This window comes from Cryptomeria japonica, chromosome 11 (genome assembly GCF_030272615.1).
Source record: "Cryptomeria japonica chromosome 11, Sugi_1.0, whole genome shotgun sequence".
Taxonomy (NCBI): domain Eukaryota; kingdom Viridiplantae; phylum Streptophyta; class Pinopsida; order Cupressales; family Cupressaceae; genus Cryptomeria; species Cryptomeria japonica.
This window is the reverse complement of record NC_081415.1, coordinates 496828530-496851880: the sequence shown is the minus strand read 5'-3', so window position 1 is coordinate 496851880 and position 23351 is coordinate 496828530. Positions and strand designations below refer to the sequence as shown.

The window sequence follows — 23351 nt, the reverse complement described above, 5'->3', positions numbered from 1 at the left end:
TATAATTGTATTGTATTTGATATCTGGAAGATATAGAATAGAGAACAGGATGATAGGATGATATAGTAGTGAGTAGAGATTGATATCTGGAACACGTAATGGATGACCTTCATTTTGGAGATTGATAATATAATAGATTGATGCTGTTGCTGGTCCATATTTGTGTGTTGTGGTTATTGCTTTAGGGATGTTAATGACTCAGTAGTTTATTATCGTTGTTGACTTCTGCATTTGCTGATTTCCTTTACTGTGTCGTTTGGGGTATAAAGACTACAATAAGGTATCTTTGGGGTACAGATCTCCGGACTGTAGTTTCCCATTCCTCTTGCTATCAGCACCCTCTTGCATTTTTGATGAGTAGACATTCGTGAGACTACAAAGGGATGTTCCTCATGTAGGGAATAGTCAGGCATCTTGGGGATGTCTACATGCCCCCTTGTGCAAGGGAAACATAGGAAATGTTTCCATGGACATCTTAAAGGCCAGGTATGTTCAGGCAATTCCCCCCTTGTGCAAGGGAAACATAGGAAATGTCTCCATGGACATCTTAAAGGCCAGGTATGTTCAGGCAATTTTTTTAAGGGAGGACAATTGGAATATGTTTTATCCCCATCTCCTTGTCCTAGAGATAGCCTAAATGGATGTGTCCTCATGGAAGTTTATCTATATCTGATATTAATTTAGTTAGATCATAAAATGTTCTATCTCTGTGTCCTTGTCCTAGAGATACCCTAAATGGATGCATCTCTTTGGAGCTTTTTATGGATCTAATAATTTCGCGAGAATTTAAAACGTTCTGGAGGTAGCTGTCATTGTCCCTTTTGAATAAATTTAAATTGGATAAATTAATAGCCCATTCCAATGTTTTTTGGGCTAAGATAAATTAATAGGGAAACAATAAATTTAATATTTATTTATGTTTCTGGTGGAATTTAATATTTCAAAATTTATTCAGAAACATTAATAACTCTATAGGGGGTGTGGGGTGCCCTAGGAGACTCATAATTGGGGTCAAGTGCTCAAATAGAGGATTCTTTGTCAATAATGACAGTGATATGACAACTTATTAAATAGGTATGACAGGTAAGCTATGTTGGGCAATTAACTTTAAATGAAGATTAAAAATACAATTAAATGATTTCTCCACCAAAAGGGGTGCTAGGTTTTGGACATCCAAGTTTGGTATATTTATTTGTAAACATTCATTTTGGAAATCATCTCAATTTCCCATTTTCATTGTTTGAGCACTTGTGCTTGACTATTTCTTCTGTGAATGAAAACCCACAGAAGTTGTTATCTGTGGACAAAAGCCTATTAATTGCAGGAGTCAGAGGATGAAAATCCTTTTTTTCAGGAGTGTAATTTCATCCAGAGATTGTTGCAGAGCTTCATAGAATTTGCATTTTTCAGCTAGTGTCTTTGTGATGTGTTTATGTGCAGGTTTGGTATTGCAGTTGAGCCTTCAGTGTGCTGTTGGTGTCTTGGACGTGGTAGAGAGTGTTCTTGCTGTTATTTTTTTGTGCACGACCATTTTAGAGGCTGGAGTATTTTGTAGTTCTTTGGGTTTCAGTTTGCAGTGGGTTGTGTAAGTTGCAATTTCAGGAGTAGTTTCTTAGAATAATTTTCTCAAATTTTCTGTTGCTGTTCACGTTGGAGTTTTTGCTGTTGCAATGACATATTTCATGTAATAAATTTGATTTTATCAAAATATGAAGATCCAGAAATTTCTGTGCAAATATTGGATGAAATTGGGTCATTGTTTATGAAGAAACTGATAAATCTTTGTGGGTATCAATTGTATTTCCAATTTTGTTTTGAAGTGGGTTTGAATAAATATTTTATCTCAGATTTGCTACATGTTGCTGTTCTCAAATAATTTTTGAATAAATATTTAATTGGGGATATTACAGTGGTATCGGTGCTTTTTCATATTGGAATTTTCACCAACATATCATTTTGCTGTGGACTTCTTAGAATGATTTTTCTCATACAAAAACTTCCACTAATATATTAATATTTCTTGTAATTCTTTACCCTACAACAGTCTTTGAATGTCTTATTCTAATTCCATACATTTAGCCAGTTTTCCACAGCTCATACTTGGAAATAGATTAATGAATTATGCGAGTAGAAGAAACACTAATTGGCACTTTTAAAGCTTTTGTGAACTTTCTTGATCAAATAATCCATGGTAAGAGGTAAACTTTCAGATGGATTGAATGAATTTCATGACTGATAAAGGTCATCTCTAATTCTATGGATTCTGTAATGTTTTTTTCTGAAGTTTACTGTGTTTGGAGTTGTATTTGTGAAAATGGTACATGCACCTTGTCTTGTGCTTTACACCCTTTGCCTTTGGGCCTTTCCTTACTATTTTGTTTATCCTCCAAGCACTTAAAAAATAGCTAACAATGAAAAAAATACTCTCTTTGAGTTTTATGCCAAGTACATTGGAGAAGGGACTGCAGCACTAATTCTGCTTACATCAATAACTGGATAGTTTTTATTTGTGTGATCAGGGTCATGGCGTTGTTATGGTAAACACTGATGTTGCTGGTACTCTTTTGGTAACCAACTTCCGTCTACTTTTTGTGGTGAGTACCTTAAGTTCTCTAAAATAATTATGAAGATTACTTGTATTACTATTGAGAGGTGTGCAAATTCATTGGAAAGTCCCAAAGTGAAATATGCTTCCGTTTATTAAGAATTGTGCATGTGTATGGATTAAAATCATTTCATGCAGATAGAGAGATTAACAATCAATTATTGGCTGTATACATTCACAAATGTAGATGTGAATGTTCATATTTACACCGAAGGCGGACTTTATCTGAAACTGATGATCTGCTTTCCAAAATCAACAGTTCAAAGTTCACAAGAGCATTGCAAGACGATTCAATGAATCTTTGTTGTTAAATGTTTTTGACCTTTTTTTTCCCTTTTCCGATTGTTTTTCTCTAATGTTTTTTGTTGCCGGTTTATCCTTTCGCAGGCCGCTTCACTATTTTTTAAGCTCATGCCGAAAAAAAACTTGAAAATATTGTGCGCGTAAACTGAAAGCTGAAAATATTAATTTATAAATCTTAAATTTATAATTACTGCATTCATCAATTTTATGACTACTCACCACCGCTCTAGACATTTTCCATTTAAGCACTATAATAATTTTATTTTAAAAATAAGTTTTACAAATTATCGACACGTTGCAAAATAAATCCGCATTACATATATTTTTAATTAAAAAGTTAATACTTTTTATATTTTGAACTTTTAAAACTTAGCTTTTTATTTATTTTAATATATATTGTAGACGGCATAAAATGCCTATGGTTATATTTGATAATATTTGTTATCCAACAATGTATTAATTAATTGTATTAAGTGGGTTGTCACTCTCGGGTAGTTATGTGTCGGTTGGTTGACGGTTGTGTACCTCTCGGCAATTGTTGGGTCCTTTAAATATGTCGTGTACCACCAAGGAAGTAGTATGGTGTTGTCGGATCTATTATAATCCTTGGCCGACTATCTCTGGTCTTCTTCTTTGTAATAATTGCATGTGCGAATAAAGATATCATTTACTGTCGTGTCTGGTATGCATGTACATTAATATTTCCTGTATTTTATTTATTAGTTGTACCAGCAAACATTTTGGCGCCGTTGTCGATTCGAATTCCAGAGATCAATATGGCGACAGGTAGTAGGCATTGATGGGTCGACCATTCGATTAGCAGTTGATTGTTACGGACAGTGATACACACAAAGAGGTCACCCAGGTGAAAGCGTTGGAGGATTAATTGACGAAGGATTTGGTGGACCTGTGGGAGGTTTCGGTCACTTGATACGTGCAGAGGGAAGCTCGGGAGAGAGCGGTTTCTGAAGGCACGGTACGTGGTGAACTCACAGTCAACTCGACTGTATTTGATCTTCTCGGGAGTCTTCCGAGACTTTTGGCACGAAACCTAATTGAACTCCAAGAGCGAAGGGAGTAAATTGATCTCGAACGTCGTTGGCAGCAAATATTGCTGAGGTATGAAGAAAGGAACCGTAGGGAAGAGGAAGAGAGGGATACGAGCAAACGTCGTACCCCTAGCAATTAATGCCCCTATGGCCAAATAAGGACCGACGACGTACTAGTACTACTCGAGAGGTAGGGGAAGGATCGGTACGGAGATCCTTATGTATTAGAGAACAAAATGAACGGAGAAGGCGGCTGAGGATCGGCAAGTCTAGAGAGTCGGAGTAAGAGTTGGAGTGTGAGTTGAAGCCGTAGTTGGGAGAGGCAGAAACTGTGTACGTGGAATCAATTGGTAGAGGTTGCGAGGGACCTACCACTTCCAGACGTAGCAGAGGAGGATCTCATCGACTAAGCCACACATTCCGTGTCGAGTGAAGAGTATGGAACCGAGTCTCAGAATAGCTCGTCGGAACACTCCGAACGTGACGAAGAGGTAGTATAGGACCTTGCGGGGGAGGTCGCTGAAATTTTTGCAACCAACTTATATAGAATTGAGAATCTGTCTCTAGCGGAGCCATCAAAAATAGGAGGGTCGGAGCCAAAGACTCCAGGAAGGAGAGAATACAAAAATGAGGGTGACCAAGGTGCGGAAGATGCAAAAGGTGGACTCGTAGAGAGCTCGCGTGTGGCTGAGGGTGTAGTACCGGAACATGTAGAGCAAAACGGTCCAATTTGGTCGAACGCACACAGTTGCTTCCAGGCTGCGCACAATACCTTCCAGACACACGGTACCTTCTAGACTAGAACAATGGCACACAATCTGAATACCCCAGAGAGATAGAAACTTCCAAGATTCATGGGAGACGGGTCAGAGGATCCCGTACGACACATCAAAACATGTATAACTATTTGAGAGGCAAATGGCCAGGGTGACCAGGATTACTGGTTGAAGGCGTTTTCGGTCACCCTTCTTCGGGGGACTGCAATCAATTGGTATACAAATCTCGACGCTCAACACAAAACAAGATGGAATGATCTTAAGAGGGCTTTCCAGGAGGAATTCAAACTCCTAAGGGATGACAACGAAATTGTGGCTGAAATCTATAATACGAAGCAAGGGAAAAATGAGAGTGTATGCGCTTACAACCGTAGGCTCAAAGAACTATTGAACAAGATGGAGAACCAGCTAGCCGACGGGTTGAAGAAGAGGTGGTTCACGGAGGGATTGATACCCTCACTGCGCAAGAAGATGAAAGTAGTGTCTCCGTCCTTGTACACCGATGCTTACAATCGGTCGATGGACATCGAGAGTGAAAACAAAACCTCCTCCCGAGAGAAGAGGAAGACCGATGATGATGAGAGCATCGAAGGTAGCAGTGATGAAAAATCCAAAACCGTATGAGCCCTTCGACGGGATATGTTGAGAATGATTAAAGAATTGAAGGCTAAGAAAGGAACCGACAAAGAAGGTAATGAACTATGGTGTACTGAGTGCAAAAGTGAGGGGCACACGAAAGGTAATTGTCCCAGAAATATGTTTTGTGAGATTAGCCAAGTGCTGGGGCATTCAATCAAGGAGTGCTTGTACAATTTGAAGATACGAAGTACACAAGTACTCTTCACACAGGGAGAGTCTAGCCCATCGAAATTACATAATGTATTGCCAAGCGGTTATGGAAATCAACGAGGGCGAAACCAAATACAGTATGACTCCAGAGGAAGTCCTATCATACAATACCGACAATGTAGTGAATGGGGACACATTGCGAGAGATTGCCAGAACAAGGAAGACAACGTACAATTATTGTGCAAATGGTGTGGACCAGGTGACCATGAAGACACCAACTGTCCAAAGCAGAAAGGGGTAAATATGATAGATGTCAAAGAGCCAAATGAGGAGATACTTGCAATCACGAGGTTACAAAGCAAAAAAGCAGTGTACCTCGATCCCCATACGGGGAAGGAAAGACTCCGAGAGGCAAAGGTGGATGCTAAATGGGCGATGGTGGAGGAGCGAAGGGCCTCACATGATGCCGCAAGTACTCCACCACAGTTAGAGTCCGAGAAAACTATCATAAAACAAATGTTGCAAGCTATCGTACCAGTACGGGTATCTGACCTTCTGCAGACTATGCCACAATTGAAATTGGTCCTCACAAATGTAGTTGGCAATACCACCATCAACTAGGATCATTGTCAAATGGCAATAGAACCATCTAACACGGACCTTGTGATGACAACAAAACTGCTTGGCACGTCCGCCTCAGACCCCATGCTACTCACTGTGAGTATCGGTCCGAAGTCGACTGTAGTAGAAATGGAGATAATGAGACGGAAGTTGACGAACACCATCGTTGACGGCGGCTCCGGAGTAATGTATTCTCGAAAGAAACATGGAGGGGTCTGGGCAAACCAACTCTCTGGCCACCAACATTCCAGCTTGTAGGTGCCGACTAACATGGTATCAAACCCTTGGGAACACGTATGGCACAAAAGGTTGTTATCGACACCCAACATTTCTTCCTCGACTTCATCGTCATTCCACTGGCGAAAAAGGCCTATGATGCCCTCCTCGAGAGAGGTTGGCTGATCATGGCGAAGGCAAATCATAACTGGAAAAAGAATACACCCTCCATCGAGAGTGAAGGCCGCAAATATGTGATTGACCTGAGGAACCAGGTAGTGAGCTAGGAACTAGCATCATCCGATTCTGACTCAGATGACTCATGATTTTGCATGGGGCTCACAGGACGGAAAGGGAAAGATGGAAGCCAACAACGAAGGAGTACTGGAGTTGGAAGGATGCTTGGAGGATGAGATGAGCTCCCTCAACGGACTCTTTCACTGGCAGATGGAGGACTATGTTGTCTTCCACCCGGGCTGTAACATGTTGGAAATTAGGGAGATCAAAGAGGTTGGTGAAGGTATCAAAGAAGTCCCTACAACCGAGGGAGTGGTACAGAAGGATACCCCTATGTTCAAGGGAGTGGTACGGAAGGATACCCCTACGACCAAGGGAGTGGTACGAGAGGATATCCATACAACCGAGGGAACGGTACTGGAAGATACTCCTTTGGAAGTTATAGCCGAGGGAGTGGTACGACAGGTCACCACTACGACCAAGGAAGTGGTACGTCAAATTACTCCTTCAGCTGAGGGAGTGGTACGACAAGTCACCACTACAACAGAGAGAGTGGGACGAGACATCCCCATGACCGAGGAGGTTGTCGTGACAAAAGAAGAGAAACCGTCCATGGTCGAAGGGGAAGTTATGACACGACAGAAAGAATTATCGACACCCGGTTGAGTTACAACTAGGGTCAAAATTGCAGCTGCAAAGTTGTCCCCTTCTGCCCACTTGGTACCCACATAGTCACTTAGAGTGGCGACGCCTCTTAGAGAAGCCACTCTCGTAGGCATACTATTTCGGAAGGTGTCAGAAGGATCCACACAACCAGCGCAGATACATGTGCAGAAAGTTGCACTGGCGATTGAGGGACTAGTATGGGAAGATACTCCTATGGCCGAAGGTGTGGTATGTGAGGAAACACCTATGACTGAAGGTGTGGTACGTGAGGAAACACCTACAGCCGAAGGTATGGTATGCAAGGAAACGCCTACAGCTGAAGGTATGGTACGTGAGGAGACACCTACGATTGAAGGTATGGTACGTGAGGAAACACCTACGGCAGAAGGTATGTTAGGTGGAGAGACACCTACTGATGGCGGGGTGGTATGGGATGGAACTCCTATAGTCGAAGGTATGGTACGATGAGAGACCCCTACGGATGGTGGGGTGGTACAGAAGGAAACACCTGCAACCGAAGGGGTGGTGCAGGAGCCAACCAGGTTAGATACTCCCATGGCAGAGGTGGTGCAGGAGCTAGACAGGTTGTGGACGCATCCTTGGATAGTTGGTTAGGCAGGTTTGCATTGGCACCACATGCACAACCACCTTCACCGCGTACAGTGGCAGTTGGCCAGGTGACTGATGAAGCAGTTGGGGAAGTTGAGTAGCCTTCCAATAGGAGAGACAGTGAAAAGGGAAAGACACAGATCGTCGTTGATCTTGAGGACGAGAGAATTTAGTGTGGAGATGATAGGATAACTGGTACAGAGTCGCCACCTTCAAAGGAGGATAATGCAAACATAGCCTTTCGAGTGTCACGACCTGACCCTCAAGACCCAGTAGGGTCTATTCAACGCTTCATGGCACAATTAGAGGGGTTTACTGAGGTGGCACATGGAATTGCGGACTTGGCCCTATGGGTGGACGCTGGAGCACTACCAGAGGCGGAGAAGCTTCTGGCATTTATGAAGTTGGGGTTGTCCAGTCCAAGTCACTGTCTGTCGTTAGTCTTCTCGAATATTGCTTGATGTTTGCTTGTCGTCTGGAAGACGATTTTTTCTTTGGGGGGGGATGATGTAGATGGCATAAAATGCCTATGGTTATATTTGGTAATATTTGTTATCCGACAATGTATTAATTAATTGTATTAAGTAGGTTGTCACTGTCGGGTAGTTATGTGTTGGTTGGTTGACGGTTGTGTACCTCTCAACAATTGTCGGGTCCTTTAAATATGTTGTGTACCGCCAAGGAAGTAGTACGGTGTTGTCGGATCTATTATAATCCTTGGCCGACCATCTCTAGTCTTCTTCTCTGTAATAATTGCATGTGCGAATAAAGATATAATTTACTGCCGTGTCTGGTATGCATTGTCATGTACATTATTATTTACTATATTTAATTTAACAGTTGTACCAACAAACATATATACATATATAATATATAAATAGTAATTAATTATTTATTTAATTTTTAAAATATTTAAATTTTTTAAATAGAAGTTATTGCCGTGTCTGGTATGCATTGTCATGTACATTATTATTTCCTATATTTAATTTATTAGTTGTACCAACAAACTTTTATACATATATAATATATAAATAGTAATTAATTATTTATTTAATTTTTAAAACATTTAAATTTTTTAAAATTTTCATAATTATTGTACTATAGCATATAATAATTATAATATATAAATAGTCCAAGGGGTTGAGCTTAACTGGTTAAAACACTGGGTTCTCACTGTGGAGACCCAAGTTCAATTCCCAATAGGGACATCTGAAGTGGAATTCTAATCAAACATAATAATAATAATAATTCAAAGATATGTAATGGGGATGGGGCCCCTTACTGTGTCCCCATTGGTTCATAGCTCCAGTCAAAAGCTATTTAGGCTTCGACCAATTACCGATCAAAAAAAAATTAAAAAATTATAATATATAAATAATAAATTATAAGTTTGAAATTTTTATTTTATTAATTATTGTATTATATAATATAAATAATAGTTTTTTAATATATTATTTAAAAATTTAAATAATAATATTATTTCTTTACATAAATGTGGAAATAATAATACATTTCCAGTAAATAAATATGCATTTTAAATTATTTATTTATTTAACAAATTTATTAAAATATCATTAATTTATTTTAAATAATTATTTGATTAATATTTAGATTTTGATATATTTGAATTTTATATATTAATTTTGATTTAAGTTTGGAAGTTATTCTAATTATTTATGTTATTTTATGAATTTGCAAATAGTAATTAAAATTAATGTAATTTATAACTATTTGTCATAGTGAAATTTTAATTATTCTAGCATAGTTATTTGTATTTTGATTTATATAATACTATTAATATTTCAATTCTAATAAATTAAAAAAAACCATTAACTTTTAAAATTAATCATTTATTAATTTAAAATTTTAATTATTTATTATTTAATTTTTAATTATCATGTTTGTTAATATGTGGATTCTAATATTTAATATAAATTATATTATTATTATATATTATATATTATATTATAATGTATAATTATATTTGGATTCTAATAGTTTATATAATATTTCATTTAATATAAACTATATTATTATTATATATTATATTATAATGTATAATTAATATATTCATTTTTTTAATTATCATTTTTGTTAATATTTGGATTCTAATATTTTATATAATATTTCATTTAATATAAATTATATTATTATTATATATTATATTATAATGTATAATTAATATACAATTTTTTTTTAATAAGTACAAATTAAATTAAATTATACTTAATTAGAAATTAAATTATATTGTCTCTAGGACGCCCTCTATCTCTCTCTCTCTCTATATATATTCCTCTCTTAACCTCTCTCTATCACTTTCTATATCTTTATCTTTCTATCTCTCCTTCCCCTCCTCTCTCATTGTCTCTATCTTTCTGTCTCTATTATTTCCTCTCCCTCTTTCGCTCTCCTTCCATCTCTCCCTCATATATATTTATCTTTTTCTCCCCCATCTATTTCTATCTCTCTGTCTCTTTACATATCCCTTTATCTTTACCTCACCCTTTTTCTCTCTCCCTCCCCCTCTCTAAATATTGGTCTATCTCTCCCTCTCCGTCTCCCTCTCTATATATTGGGGTATATCTTCCTCCTCATCTTCTCTCTTCCAATCTCTCTCTCTCTCTCGTCCCTCTTCTCTCTATGGACTCTTTTCTCCCTGCTCCCTCTCTTCTCATCTTCTCTCTCCCTGCTCTACCTATCTCTTTCCCTTTCTCTCCCTCTTTATATCTCCCCCCTCTATCTCTCTACCTCTCTCTATTTATCTCTCCCTCTATCCCTTTATCTTCCCATCCACCTTTATCTCTTTCTCTTCCCTTATATCTTGATCTTGATCTTTCCCTCTCTCTCTCTGGCTCTCTTTATCGCCCTCAATTTCTCTCTCCCTCTCCCTAGCTCTCCCTCTCTCCATCTCTATTTGTCTACCTCTACTCTCTCTCTCTCTCTCTCTCTCTCTCTCTCTCTCTCTCTCTCTCTCTCTCTCTCTCCTTATTCCTCTCCATCTCTCACTCTTCCTCCTTATATCCCCTTGCTATCTCCATATATTATCTTTCTACCTCTCTTTGTCTCTTTATCTATTTCTCTCACACTCCATATATCCCTCTATCTTCATCTCAACCCCATCTTCATCTTTTCCCATCTATCTATTCTTTCTCTCTTTCTCTCTCTCACAGTATATTTATCTCTTCCATATCTATCTATCCCTCTCCTCTCTTTTTGTCTCTCTCCTCTCCATATCCCTCTCCTTCTCCATCTCCATCTCCATATGCATCTCTAACTCTATTTCCTTACACCTCTCTCTCTCTTGCTCTTCCCCCTTTATCTCTCCCTCTTTCTTTCCCTATTTCTCCCTCTCTTCCCTCTCTCCCTATTGCAAACATAACATGAGCCTGTTGATAATGGACCCTGATTATCTTCTTGATTCAAAGGTTTCGTTCTAATCATGCTTGAATATTTGTAATTGGATGTACATTCTATTTTAATCTGTCACTTCTCTGTTGAGCCCTTTGTTGTGTAGACAACTTCATTTTCTAAATGGCCTACCAAGTGAACTCATGCACTACACAAATCTATGCAACATATACACCAAAATTTGTCCTAATTGACATTCCAAACCTCTTCGGCGTACCCATTGCACACCAAGGTGCAATTGCTGGTTTAAGTGTATGTGCCAAAGCATTGTAAGGTTTCTATGATGGCCTGCATATAGCCAGAATATAGGCCTAGTGGTTCTTTTCCTCATACCATGGCAGTGAGAACCTTATTATGCTATTTAACATAAAATGCTAAAACTGTTTTTTTTTCCTTTGTTTTTATTTCTTTTGATTGTCTTCATTTCAAAATTATCCAAGAACAGTTTTTATTGCTCCTATTTTAAGTATTGTCATATATCTTCGCAATTTTTTACTCAAATATATCTCTTGTTTGACCACTTTTCCAAATGACACATTTCTTTGTATTTATTTATTTTGATTGTCTTCTTTCAAAATTGTCCACGAACAGTTTTTCTGGCTTGTTTTTTCAATTATTGTCACACATCTTTGCCATTTTTTATTACTCAAATTTTCTCTTTCTTGACCACTTTTCCAAATCACTTTGATTTGTTTGATTCATTACCTCAGAGTTTTCACATCAGGTTTTTTGTAATGATTGATTAAGTAGTTTAGGAAGCTTTCTGCTTTGGCTCTTCCTTGGTTTTGTTCATTCTTAGGATATGCCTTTTTTTTTTATAAAGCTTTTTGACTTCCCTGTTTGTTTAGACATTTAACCGAATTTCAACTTCATAATTGGAATGCAATTTGTTTTCATTAAGCTGTTATGATTTAATATACATAAGGCTTTTATCTCTGGTATTAACACCGGTTAGAGGTGGATTTCATGCTGTATGGGTTCTACTGCCTTGTGATTGTTATCATCGTGACAATTGCGTTATTGTAATCTATAAATTTACACATGCTATACCCCTCTGTTTTATTTTGTTCTAATTCAGTAATTCCTCTCTTTTGATGTCTTTACCAGAGAGTTTATCTATATGTCTCTCTTACTGTACTGTTTGGCACTTCAAGGGCCTGGAGTAATATCCTCTTGATTTCGTAGACAGTAGTTGACTGACTGAAAGTGTTGTATTTTTACAGAAATGGTATGTGAAGTACAGAAATTTTTCATTTGCTGTCACTGTGGGCACCATAGGCCATTTTCTATTTAATCGCACGTCTTATTTTGTTTTGATTTAGGATTTAGTAATCTTGGCATATCATCTATCAATTTCTTTCCTTGTTTATTGTCATTAGAGTTACATTTTTGGGCTTTTCAATGGAATAATATTGTGAACATTTCTACTTTGTTTGTAGGGCGAAGGACCCAGGAAGTTGATCCCTCTAGGCACCATTCCATTGGCTACTATTGAAAAGTTCTCCAAGCAGGCCAGTACCAGCAGTAGCATATTTACCTTAATGCTTTTTTTGAAAGTTGATACTTTTGCTTTTACCATCCACACTCACACTTCCTTTTCACCGCTAATGATAGCTATTCTTCTGTTTATGTGTGTACAGACACATATGTGTCCCATACATACATTATTGTATATCTACAAACATTTACACGTGTGTAAAATATTCAAACACCTTTTTTTAGATAGACATAAAGTTGCATTCTACAATCATGCATGTGTGTATGCAAATGTTTGAGACTTGAGTACTTAAGAGAAATGTTTGATGTACTCGTCACATAATTCAAAAGTATCGAAAATCCTGCTCATGATAATATCTAGCAGCTTGTAGTCTTCATGGATCTGTCTCAAAAGATGAATGGAGAAATAATTTGCTTGGGATTCTAAAAGAAAAGCATCATGGTTAAATATGTATGAGTAATCAGCAGAGGAATCAGAGGTTTTTTGCATTAAAATTTACTTTATTTAATTATTTCAAAAGGAATAATAGAAAATTATATTGCATGGGGCTGAAATTCCAAAGGAAACACAGTGTAACTATGAGTTTGGGTCAGGAAGCCGAAGATACTGCCAATTTGATTCCCTTGAAAATTATTAAATCTGGCTACAATAGGGATCAATATTGTGTCTGAAAAACCCACAATAAACCCAACAACAATCATTATAGTATCCAAGTTTATTATTTCATGTATATGGAGTAGAATGAGGATTCACTGCACGGGGAGCCTTACTCAGAAAACACAGATTAATATTAATCATTGCAAGCATGATTTTAGAATGCTATGGCCTCATAAGAATCATTTGTTAATCAAGCATTGCTGCATTGCAGACTCTTCAAGTTTTTGATCATCCATTAAGGCTGTTGTTTATTCACTACAATGTGTCTGTTTCTTTTTATCACAGGGAAATCCATTTTTTCTTACTGTTATAATTTGAGTTGCATATCTCCAGGTTAGGCTTGGGATTCAGTTGAAAGAGAAAAATTTATGAAATGATTATAATATTATGCTGTCCTAGGGTACTGTTTGAGGGGACAGTTTGATGAAGTTCCACCATCCTGCTGTCTGGTTTTTTTCTGACTGTAATTGCAACATTTACGGCATGGAGGCCATGGAACAGTTGTACATTGTCAACTCTTTTTCTATCTTCTTTAGATTTATTGATCATGGATATACACCTTTGCTCCTTAGAGAGATGGTTACCTTAGACATTTCTCCCTTTAAAGTTTTCTTGTGATGTTGCACATACTATGCAGTATACCTTGTCAATATACATATACGTAAACTTTGTTGAAATGAAATTAGCCAGTGGCAGCATGCTGCAACTAGTCCCTCTTTTATGAGTAGGGAAAGCTCCTTGTCTAACTTTGAGAATATAGGGTTCATAGATTTATGTTCAATTTTACAAATGACTTATGGAAACATATAGCCTTATAAGTGCTTGAAAATGAAATTATGCAGCAAAAAAGGATTTTTGAAGGAATAACATAAAGTTACTTGTTCTTTCCTGACTTTGTATATATGAAGAAATCCTCGCTAAACAATGTAGAGACCTTGAGTGTATCAAAGCATATCAACCAGTGGGTATTGCAATAATAAATCCTACCCAAAAAGATTTAGAAAATCTGCAAAACAATATCACAAATGAAAACCCAGTGGCATTAAACTCATCAAAGCATTTATCATACTTCTTTTGTAGATGTTCCACACAATCCTTTCTCAAAAATGATGTGACTTTATAGCATTATTCTAGCAGCATTGGGTGGTTTCCAGATGGAATCAATGAGAGAACAGGCCCAGTAGTTATTGTACATTACTACCTTTTGGTAACTAAATCCTTAACTAATAGCCAACCATCTCTTATTTCACTAATAATTATAAAAACCCTTAATACACCTGCAGGTACGGCCTCCAGCTGAAATGGTACAACCAGCAAAAGAAGGTGGAAACTCCCTCAAAATCTGCAATAAACTTATTTCTGCCCTTCTGATACTTACTCAAATCCATCCGGACATTCTGAGATGAAAAGTGACCATATAAATCAATCTATGAAGCTGAACTGTGATTCCTGAGTGAAATCACCACTGAAACCTCCAAACTACTACGCCAAAATCTTGTGCAATCTAGCACTAAACCACTCAAAAAAATCTCAAATCTGAAAGCACTGCGAAATACCTGTAAGATATCTCTAACAAATACCAGTCAGATTAGATCTTTCACTACTATAGCTAGAGTAGATATTATTGTTTTAAAATATATTCTAAAAGGGGACGTTACATATTACTATTTTATCAGTTGATATCATGATTGTGTTTATCACATCTTATCTCTTCTTCTAGTTCAATGTTTTGGTGGATTGAATTTAAGTTTTCTGAGATTCAGCCTCAACGCATCCAAGAATATTATGGCATAAGCTTTGATTGGCTGAAAAATATCCTTGTTTGGATTCTTAACAACAAAGGTTGTTTTTTATTTCACTATTAAAATTCTCTATTTATTAGGAAAATTTTAAAACATTATTCACTTGATAGAAGTTTCCAATTGCATGCGCAATCAATTTTGTTAGTTTTGTGGATGTGAAAGTCAGCTCATATTGTTTTACATTTTTTTATGCTGATGGTACAGGTGGCACGAGTAACTCCTGTTTCTCGTCAAGGAGATAGGATTTACTCCCATCAAGGAGAGAAAATTCCTTCACGACGTCTTCTTCAAGTCATAGGTATTTTCATACAAACACGTTTCCAAATAGGGGGATTTTTGAGAGAGATGTCTTCCATACAAGTTTGATTTTGATTGGATGTTTGATGTAATATGTCTGCTTTTTATAGTAAAACCTTTAGAAAATTTGTAAAGACAACATGCATATGATTACAAAATGGAAAATTCAGCCAATTTCACTCTAAAGAGGTGGATAGCATAATTCTCTTAAGAAAAACCAACTAGGAAAGAAGTAGTCACTCTCCATCAAGGCATCGGCACATCTCTTATAACGAATCTTTGTTGTCAGACCATCACTGTCAACTACACCGACACAATATGTAGTTGAGTTTATCTATCAATGAAGACGGCTTCTGCAATTCTCCTGAAACAGAAAGAGGAATAGGAATACGATTTATGTATCTACAGACGATAAAAGTAGGTCAATGCAGCTGAAAAGATATCAGTTAGATTAGAGAAATACTAGGGTTGAAATCACGTGAGGCTGAGATGGTCAATTCAAATTATTCAATCATTAAAATGGAGTATTCAAAATGAGGAAACAATAGCACGTGGGGCATCTTTATATAGATTCTAGAAAGGTATATGTGTCATGGTGCACAACTTCAATATTGGTTAGGATTTTAACAAATACTAACTAGTTTCCTTACAAGTACCCTTTGCTCGAGATGTTTTGTTCTTAAAGGATGGGAAGAGATGTATGTGAATCCTTGAAAGATTGGTTTTCCAAATATATCTCAACCTGTGGTAAATTCTCTTCATTGATCAAATACAATGTGATGTATTGAGAATGTAAATTTGATGTATGTGTTTCAAGAACAACTTCAGGTCAGAGCAGAACTTTCCCTTGTTGAGCTAGGTGTTATAACTTGGTTTGAATAGGGACCATGTTTCTAATCTTGAGAAAAGATTATTAGAAAAACTTGTGGATGTGACTTGATCTTAGTAATTCCAATGCATAAGCTACATGACCAATCTTCTTGTGTCAGCTGATGCACTGGAAGTCTTAAGCAATTCCCTTATTCAGCTGACGAGTTTGCTGTTGTAGTAGATATTGAAGACTTCCATGGTCAGCCTTGACAGGAAATTTAGTACCTAGAAGGTTTTTCTTTCACTCAGCCAAAGCACACATAATGGAAAGCATCTCTTTGTCACATGTGGATTGCAATGACTCCTCCCTGATTTTGCAACCCTCAAAGACTATCACATGCAATGACAAACAGCTTAGAAAAATCTGGTGTTGTGAGCACTGGAGTCAATGCTATGCCTTAATTAGTTTCTAAAAGCTTTGCTTGCTTCCTTCATCCATGTGAAGAATTTTTCTTCAATAAACTGGTTTGAGGTGTGGATATATGAGCATAGTGCTTGATGAAGTTTCAACACCAACCAGTCATACCTAGGAATCCTCTTAACTTGGAAATGTCATCTGGATGTGGACAATTCCACTTTTATTTTGATCTCTGTAGGATCAACTTTAACACCATCTGTTCAAATAAGGTTTCACAAATATTGACATCTTTTTTGTAAATTTGCATTTGAACTCATTTACTTAATCATAAATCTTGTTTTCTTCAAATATTGACAATAGCTCTTCCGAACAACAATGATGGTCCATCTGAGCCTTGAGATGTTTCAAGAAACTTTCAAAAAACATTATTTTCATATTTCTCCTTTCAAGCCTTGAAATATAATCTAGATAATGACGTTTGTCAAAAAGTATGTGGAAACATTTTCTAAGATACGGATGGAAAATATTAGAAGTGAAGGTTGAATTGTTTCTGGCGCAATAAGATGTTAAAAGGGCATAACCTTTAACTTATAATGACCATCCTAGTGACCTTCTGAGTGGATTGAAATGTTGTTGTGTTGCCTTACCAACTAGAGGCTATGGGTCCTATCTAATTAGAGTCTTTTTTACAGACTCTAATGGCAGCCTGGTTCCTTTACTTCTTAAAAATTGTTTTCTTGGTATTTTTTAAGAAGGATTTGAAATTTCTTTTTGTCGACTACATCACAAGGGTTTCAAAGTATTTTGGAGTTCAGCAGAAACAATGACTGGATATTCTTTTCCACGTTACCATACATAGTATTGATTAACCATAAGTATACAGAATGATGATACACTCAACCAAATGTGACAAAGGATGTCCTGAACCATGTAGATGGTTGGTGAATTGGATAAGGAGAATGCTTTGACTTTTAGTTGCCCAAGGGACACTGCAATCAATTTTGTTTGATTGCAGAATTAGTAGTAAGATTGCCAGAGCATATGAAGAATGTTTAGAGTAATATACAGTCTGTGTAGGTAATTCATCCTGTGGCAGTATGCAGATCACTCTAGAAATGTGTTTTTATTTCACACTGGTGTTGTGATGCTCCATAGTCAAGATGGCTTATTTGGAAAAGAGGCATAGCCCCATCTTTTTGGAACTCCCCCCTCTAGTGTATTTATTCAAGTTAAAATTGTATCCATGTTGATGTGGATGTTGCATCTCTTTTTATCTTCATTTTCCTTTATCATTTCTATACCTGTGGTAAACAATTTCCATTAGTGATCAGAGTAATTAGGGATTTGGAATTACAGTTTACCTAGCGTCTTTTTACCCTGGCATTTTTCCAGTATTTTTTTTCCCAAGATTTCAAGATGTGGGAACAAGGTTTTGGAGAGAGCAAAAAGTTTCCTAGATTTTGGAAACAGCAAGGGGATGCTAATAAAATAATATAATTTTTTTTTGTATTAAATAGTCTAAATCAAAAATAGTTTGATGTAAGTGAAATGAAAATGGAATATATGTCATCTGCTAGAAAATTGATGGCTACCCAGAGTTCTGCTGCAAACCCTAAGCATTATTTAATGAACTGTAGCCAGAACCACATGGATTAAATCATCTGGGATTTGTTAATGTCTTACAGATTGTCATGCCCTTGTAGGAAACATTCAGAAATTTTATCTCACGCTGTTTGTTACTCATCTATCTAAATTAGATAGAGTGGCAGAACCTGATGTGCTTTCTGTCATCAACAATATTTCCAGGTATCTTACACACAGAGTTGGTATTTTTTCTGAATGTAGCATATATTGCATTTGTTGCATCAATTGATGGGAACGCTGTTGCAACGTTCAATGCAGATTAGAACGATCCTTTGTCCCCTGGTTGGTTTCCATCAGTGACATTTTCTTTTATAGCAATGGGTCTTGTCCCCTGATTGTTTGATGTTATTTTTGGAATACTAGGCAATCAGAGCTTATTTGAAATGTTAATTTAGGGTTTACCTGCTTTATGTTTTTCCATCTTAGTATGAAATTTTCTTCTGTTCTGGTATGATGCTATATATATAATACAGATGCAAAAGCATATGGATTTCAAAGAATCGATGTTGTTCAATTAATCAAGGAGACAAAGCTCCTTTAAATAGAGTTACAAAGACAATGTTTCTAAAAGAAACAATCGTTAACTAGAGGCGAAATTAGAAACAACTTAAATGACTATTAATAACACAAAGAGAAAGATATTATTCTAATACCCTCCCTTAATGGTCATCGTTCTAACTACCAAGAGAAATAACAGAGAAGGTTGCCCCCTTCTTCTCAGAACATGCTGCAACAGAAGACAAGAGCCTGCCACTAACTCTGCCACTTGAGATGAGTCTGCCACCAACCCTCCCAGAAACTGCAAAACTTCTGGAGATACCCAAAACAACACCAACCGTCCAACCTGATGTTGGAGAACTGTCCCTCCCTGTAACCAGAGACACACCAAGAACAACTGTCACGATTTTGAGGAAAAAATCGGCAAACCCTCCAAACTATTGCAGATGAGCAAGATGCCCGAAAATAGACTGCAAATAAGAGACTAGTGCAGATGTTCGCACAACAACTCCAGGTGCGACTAAAAACAGACTGCAGCAAAGTACAATTTTTGAGGAAAAAATCATAAACCCTCATGATTTTTTTTTTTACAGGGACAAAAAATATTTAAAAACCCACAGATAATTTTTTAGGACAAAATTATAAAAACCCACAGATTTTTTCAAGGGAAAAAAATATTAAAACCCATCAGAATTTTTTTAGGTAAAAAAATATTAAAAACCGAAACAAACATTGATGCCCATAAGCCATCTTCACGCTTTTCGAGGCACGAAAAAACGAGGTACTGAGAAGATGCTAAGTGCACAAAACCTGACTGCCTTCCAACATCAAGTTGGTCAATGATGCCATCTTGCATGTTTCCTAGGAAAACGAAAAATTGAGAAGAGCTGCTGCCACGGAATTCAAAAAACTCGAATCCCAATGCAAAAACAAAGGCAGATGCAAGTACAGACTTCAAAAAAATGAAGTACGAATTGCACGGATTTCGAAAAAAAAAATCCGACTGACCTAGAAAAATCCGAAGACAACCCAGAAATCCTTGCGAAAAATCCAAAAAGATTCTGCTATCAAAATCTGGATCCGCTGGCTCGAAAATTGAGGCACAAAAATCGAAGCACCCAGAAAATTCTGACGACGACCCAGTTGAGATCTTGAAAAACCCACCACGAATTTGTACTCAAAAAAAAAATTCGACTGAATCTGGAGGGTCAAAACCCTAGCCGAAAATGCAAATTTATGTCCAAAAATGGCAGAAAAAAAATCTGCAGGTGGGAAAGTCGCATGGTTGCGCAAAATGCAGGAGAGACAGGTCGCGGGAGAGGGTAGAAAATAGCGAGAAAACCCTAGTAGCAATTTCGAATAAACAAATAAATTTTTCAAAAAAACTGTTAAAAATTCATGACGAATTTTTAATTGAAAAATTATTTCGAAAATAACCAAGGCTCTGATACCATAATACAGATGCAAAAGCATATGGATTTCAAAGAATCGATGTTGTTCAATTAATCAAGGAGACAAAGCTCCTTTAAATAGAGTTACAAAGACAATGTTTCTAAAAGAAACAATCGTTAACTAGAGGCGAAATTAGAAACAACTTAAATGACTATTAATAACACAAAGAGAAAGATATTATTCTAATAATATATATATGTACGCGCGCACACACACATATGTACATACATATATATACACGCACATGCACACACATGTACATCTACATGTATAGATATATGTATATCTACATGTATATATATGTACATATATGTACGTCTACATGTATATGTATCTATATATACATGTACATGTGTATATATATACATGTACATGTGTGTATATATACATATACATGTATATGCATATATATATATACATGTATATGCATATATATATACACACACACATGTACATGTATATGTGTATATATACACATGCATGTGTATATATATATATATATGTACATGTGTATATGTGTGTGTGTGTGCGCGTATGTGTGTATGTATATATGTGTGTGTGTGTACATACACATGAACATATATATATATATATATATGTATGTATGTGTATATGTATATGTATCTTTATATAATAGTTACCAAGAGACGCGTCTCAGGACCCTTAGGACGCGTCCCCGAGATCAAGATACATTTCCTGCACTTGATACGTCTTAGGAGACAAGTGGGTTTTTAGGGTTCTTTGGATAGAAGTCTCCTGCCGTTTCCTAAAGTCTCCTGCTTAAAATTTGATGTCTTTGGTGAAAAACTGAAAAAGTATTTAAATTTAAATTATTAATTATCTATGTATTAAGTTGAGCATATTTAGTATTTGAATAAACTACTTTTATTAATAAATTTTAAAAAATTGCCGTCTCCAAGTACACCCTTGTCTCTTGTTTTTGAAAATTTGCTGCAGCGGTACTGGTCTCCGAAGTCTCCAAGTACCTTTGTCTCTTGGTAACCTTGATATATATATACTAAGTCACCAGATTCGTTGAATTTTATGGTTGAAGTTCAAAATTCTGTGAACATTTAAAAAATGTATGAAATTTGTTAAAATTCATCGCTAAATTCGTATGGAACACTTATTATTATTGTTTTTTTGAAACAAAATTCTTCGTGCTTGCGGCTAGGGCACACCATATTTCTTTGTGTGACAAGTGACAATGGGTGAGATGCTTTGTGCGATGGGCCATGCCACCATGGTATCGCATGGAAACCAACAGATTGCGCTGAGTCATAGTGCCACGACGACTCTGACTATTCCTTCTCCTTGACGTCGAATGGAAACCCACAAATTGCCCTTTTTCTCCCTGGTGGACAACACTTTTGTTGCAGTCTGCTCAAAGTTTGGATGGCATCACACCTGTAGCTGGAGCTTTTATGTTTTTTATATATAGTTGTTTTAACTTTTAAAGCTTTTCTATAGGTTTAAATTTTTTAAAACATACATTTTGTATTTTAATAATTTACACTTATTAAAAAAAATTTAATATTAGTTTATTTATATTTGCATTTAATGTATTTGATCTTAACATTTTTTTTAATATTAATATTTAGTAATTAAACATATTTATTATCAACTTAGTATAATATTATTTTAGACTTTAATATTTATAAATTATAATTTTGTGAATATATTTCTTATATTAAAATAAAATAAAATTATATAAGCGAATTTAATGCCGAATTTTAACCCTTGCTGAACTTTATCCGAATTTTATGGTTGCCGAACTCGAATTTGAATTCAAACCTACTTTGTGTGTGTGTGCATTAAAAATAAATACCTCATAATTTGCAAAAAAGAAAATACTCATAAATTCATAAATTGGTGATTTGTCAAATGTCAATATATAATAAACATTACAATCAATATTAAATAATCTTCTTATTGCTCTCTGTCAAAAGCATCAAAGTCAACATTTGGTTCAATTTTACTTGAACAACAACGAGCTACAATGCCACTTGCACAAGCCATGAATTGTACAAGCTACCTCATTTGAAGATATTTTATGGCAAGTTGTGCAACGATAACGTCTAAGTCAACACACTCAAGAGTTGGATCTCAATTACTCTTTACCCCTTCGTTGTAATCCAGTTCCTTACATGACAAGAGGTCCTAATAACTAGAGGGGGTCTAGGAATAGAGACTCCAATGGGGTTGAGGAGCAGCACCCCTTGTGGGGGTTTGGGGGCAATGCCCCCATTGGGATTGAGGGGCAGCACCCGTCATGGGGGTCTAGGGGCAACTATATTAAGATGATTTCACCTAATGAAGGTGTGATTAGTTTAGATGAATTTAGGCATGTGGTAGTAACTTTCTTGACCTGAGTAATGTGAGAGTGTTTATAAGAAATACTAGGATTAAAAGACCAAGGGTGAAGACAATGCAGCCCTGGCCTTGGCTCCAAACCAAGAAGCTGAATTCTTGAAAGGTTGAGCTATTTTTGGAAAGTGGCCCAACTTTGGTAAGAGCTTTTTGAAGACAATGTCTAAAATTGAAAGGAGGATATTTTAATCAAGATATTTATTTGTGGAAGTTTGTGAGATGTTTTGGAAAGCTATTAGTTTTAACACAATATTATTGCATAATACAGTGCACATATTACTTTAAATTTCATTAAATAAACTGCTGTTACAAAAGTATCTACTCAGAAAATTACACAGCTGATTGTCACCATAGAAAATTCAATATTTAAATACTGAAATGCTGACCTAGCTTTAGAATAGTCTGTACATCATGCTCAAACATAAAATTAATTTGCTGCTCCTCATTGCTGTATGGTCTGTCCTTGTAAAGTACGGTACCCCAAATTAAGTATGGTAAGCAAGGAAGTGTGTGATTCCTTTCGCGCGAGAGATTATGTTGATTTGTTTGGACTCTCCTATGTGCTGTGCCACTTCCCCAGAAGCTGCGTTGGATCTTAGAGGGCCTTGATGTAATGTCGCCTTCGT

The 23351-nt window shown here is 36.4% G+C and overlaps 1 protein-coding gene across 3 annotated transcripts in view; it reads left to right on the top strand.

Moving 5' to 3' along the window:
• The window catches only part of LOC131068319 (phosphatidylinositol-3-phosphatase myotubularin-1), a 282751-nt gene that overhangs the window by 39239 nt on the left and 220161 nt on the right, over positions 1–23351 (top strand). For all 3 annotated transcript variants that reach the window (XM_058003489.2, XM_058003488.2, XM_058003490.2), the window contains exons 3-5: positions 2520–2594; positions 12719–12790; positions 15441–15534. In XM_058003489.2, the coding sequence (XP_057859472.2) occupies positions 2520–2594; positions 12719–12790; positions 15441–15534 (241 nt within the window). The remainder of the gene's footprint in view (positions 1–2519; positions 2595–12718; positions 12791–15440; positions 15535–23351) is intronic.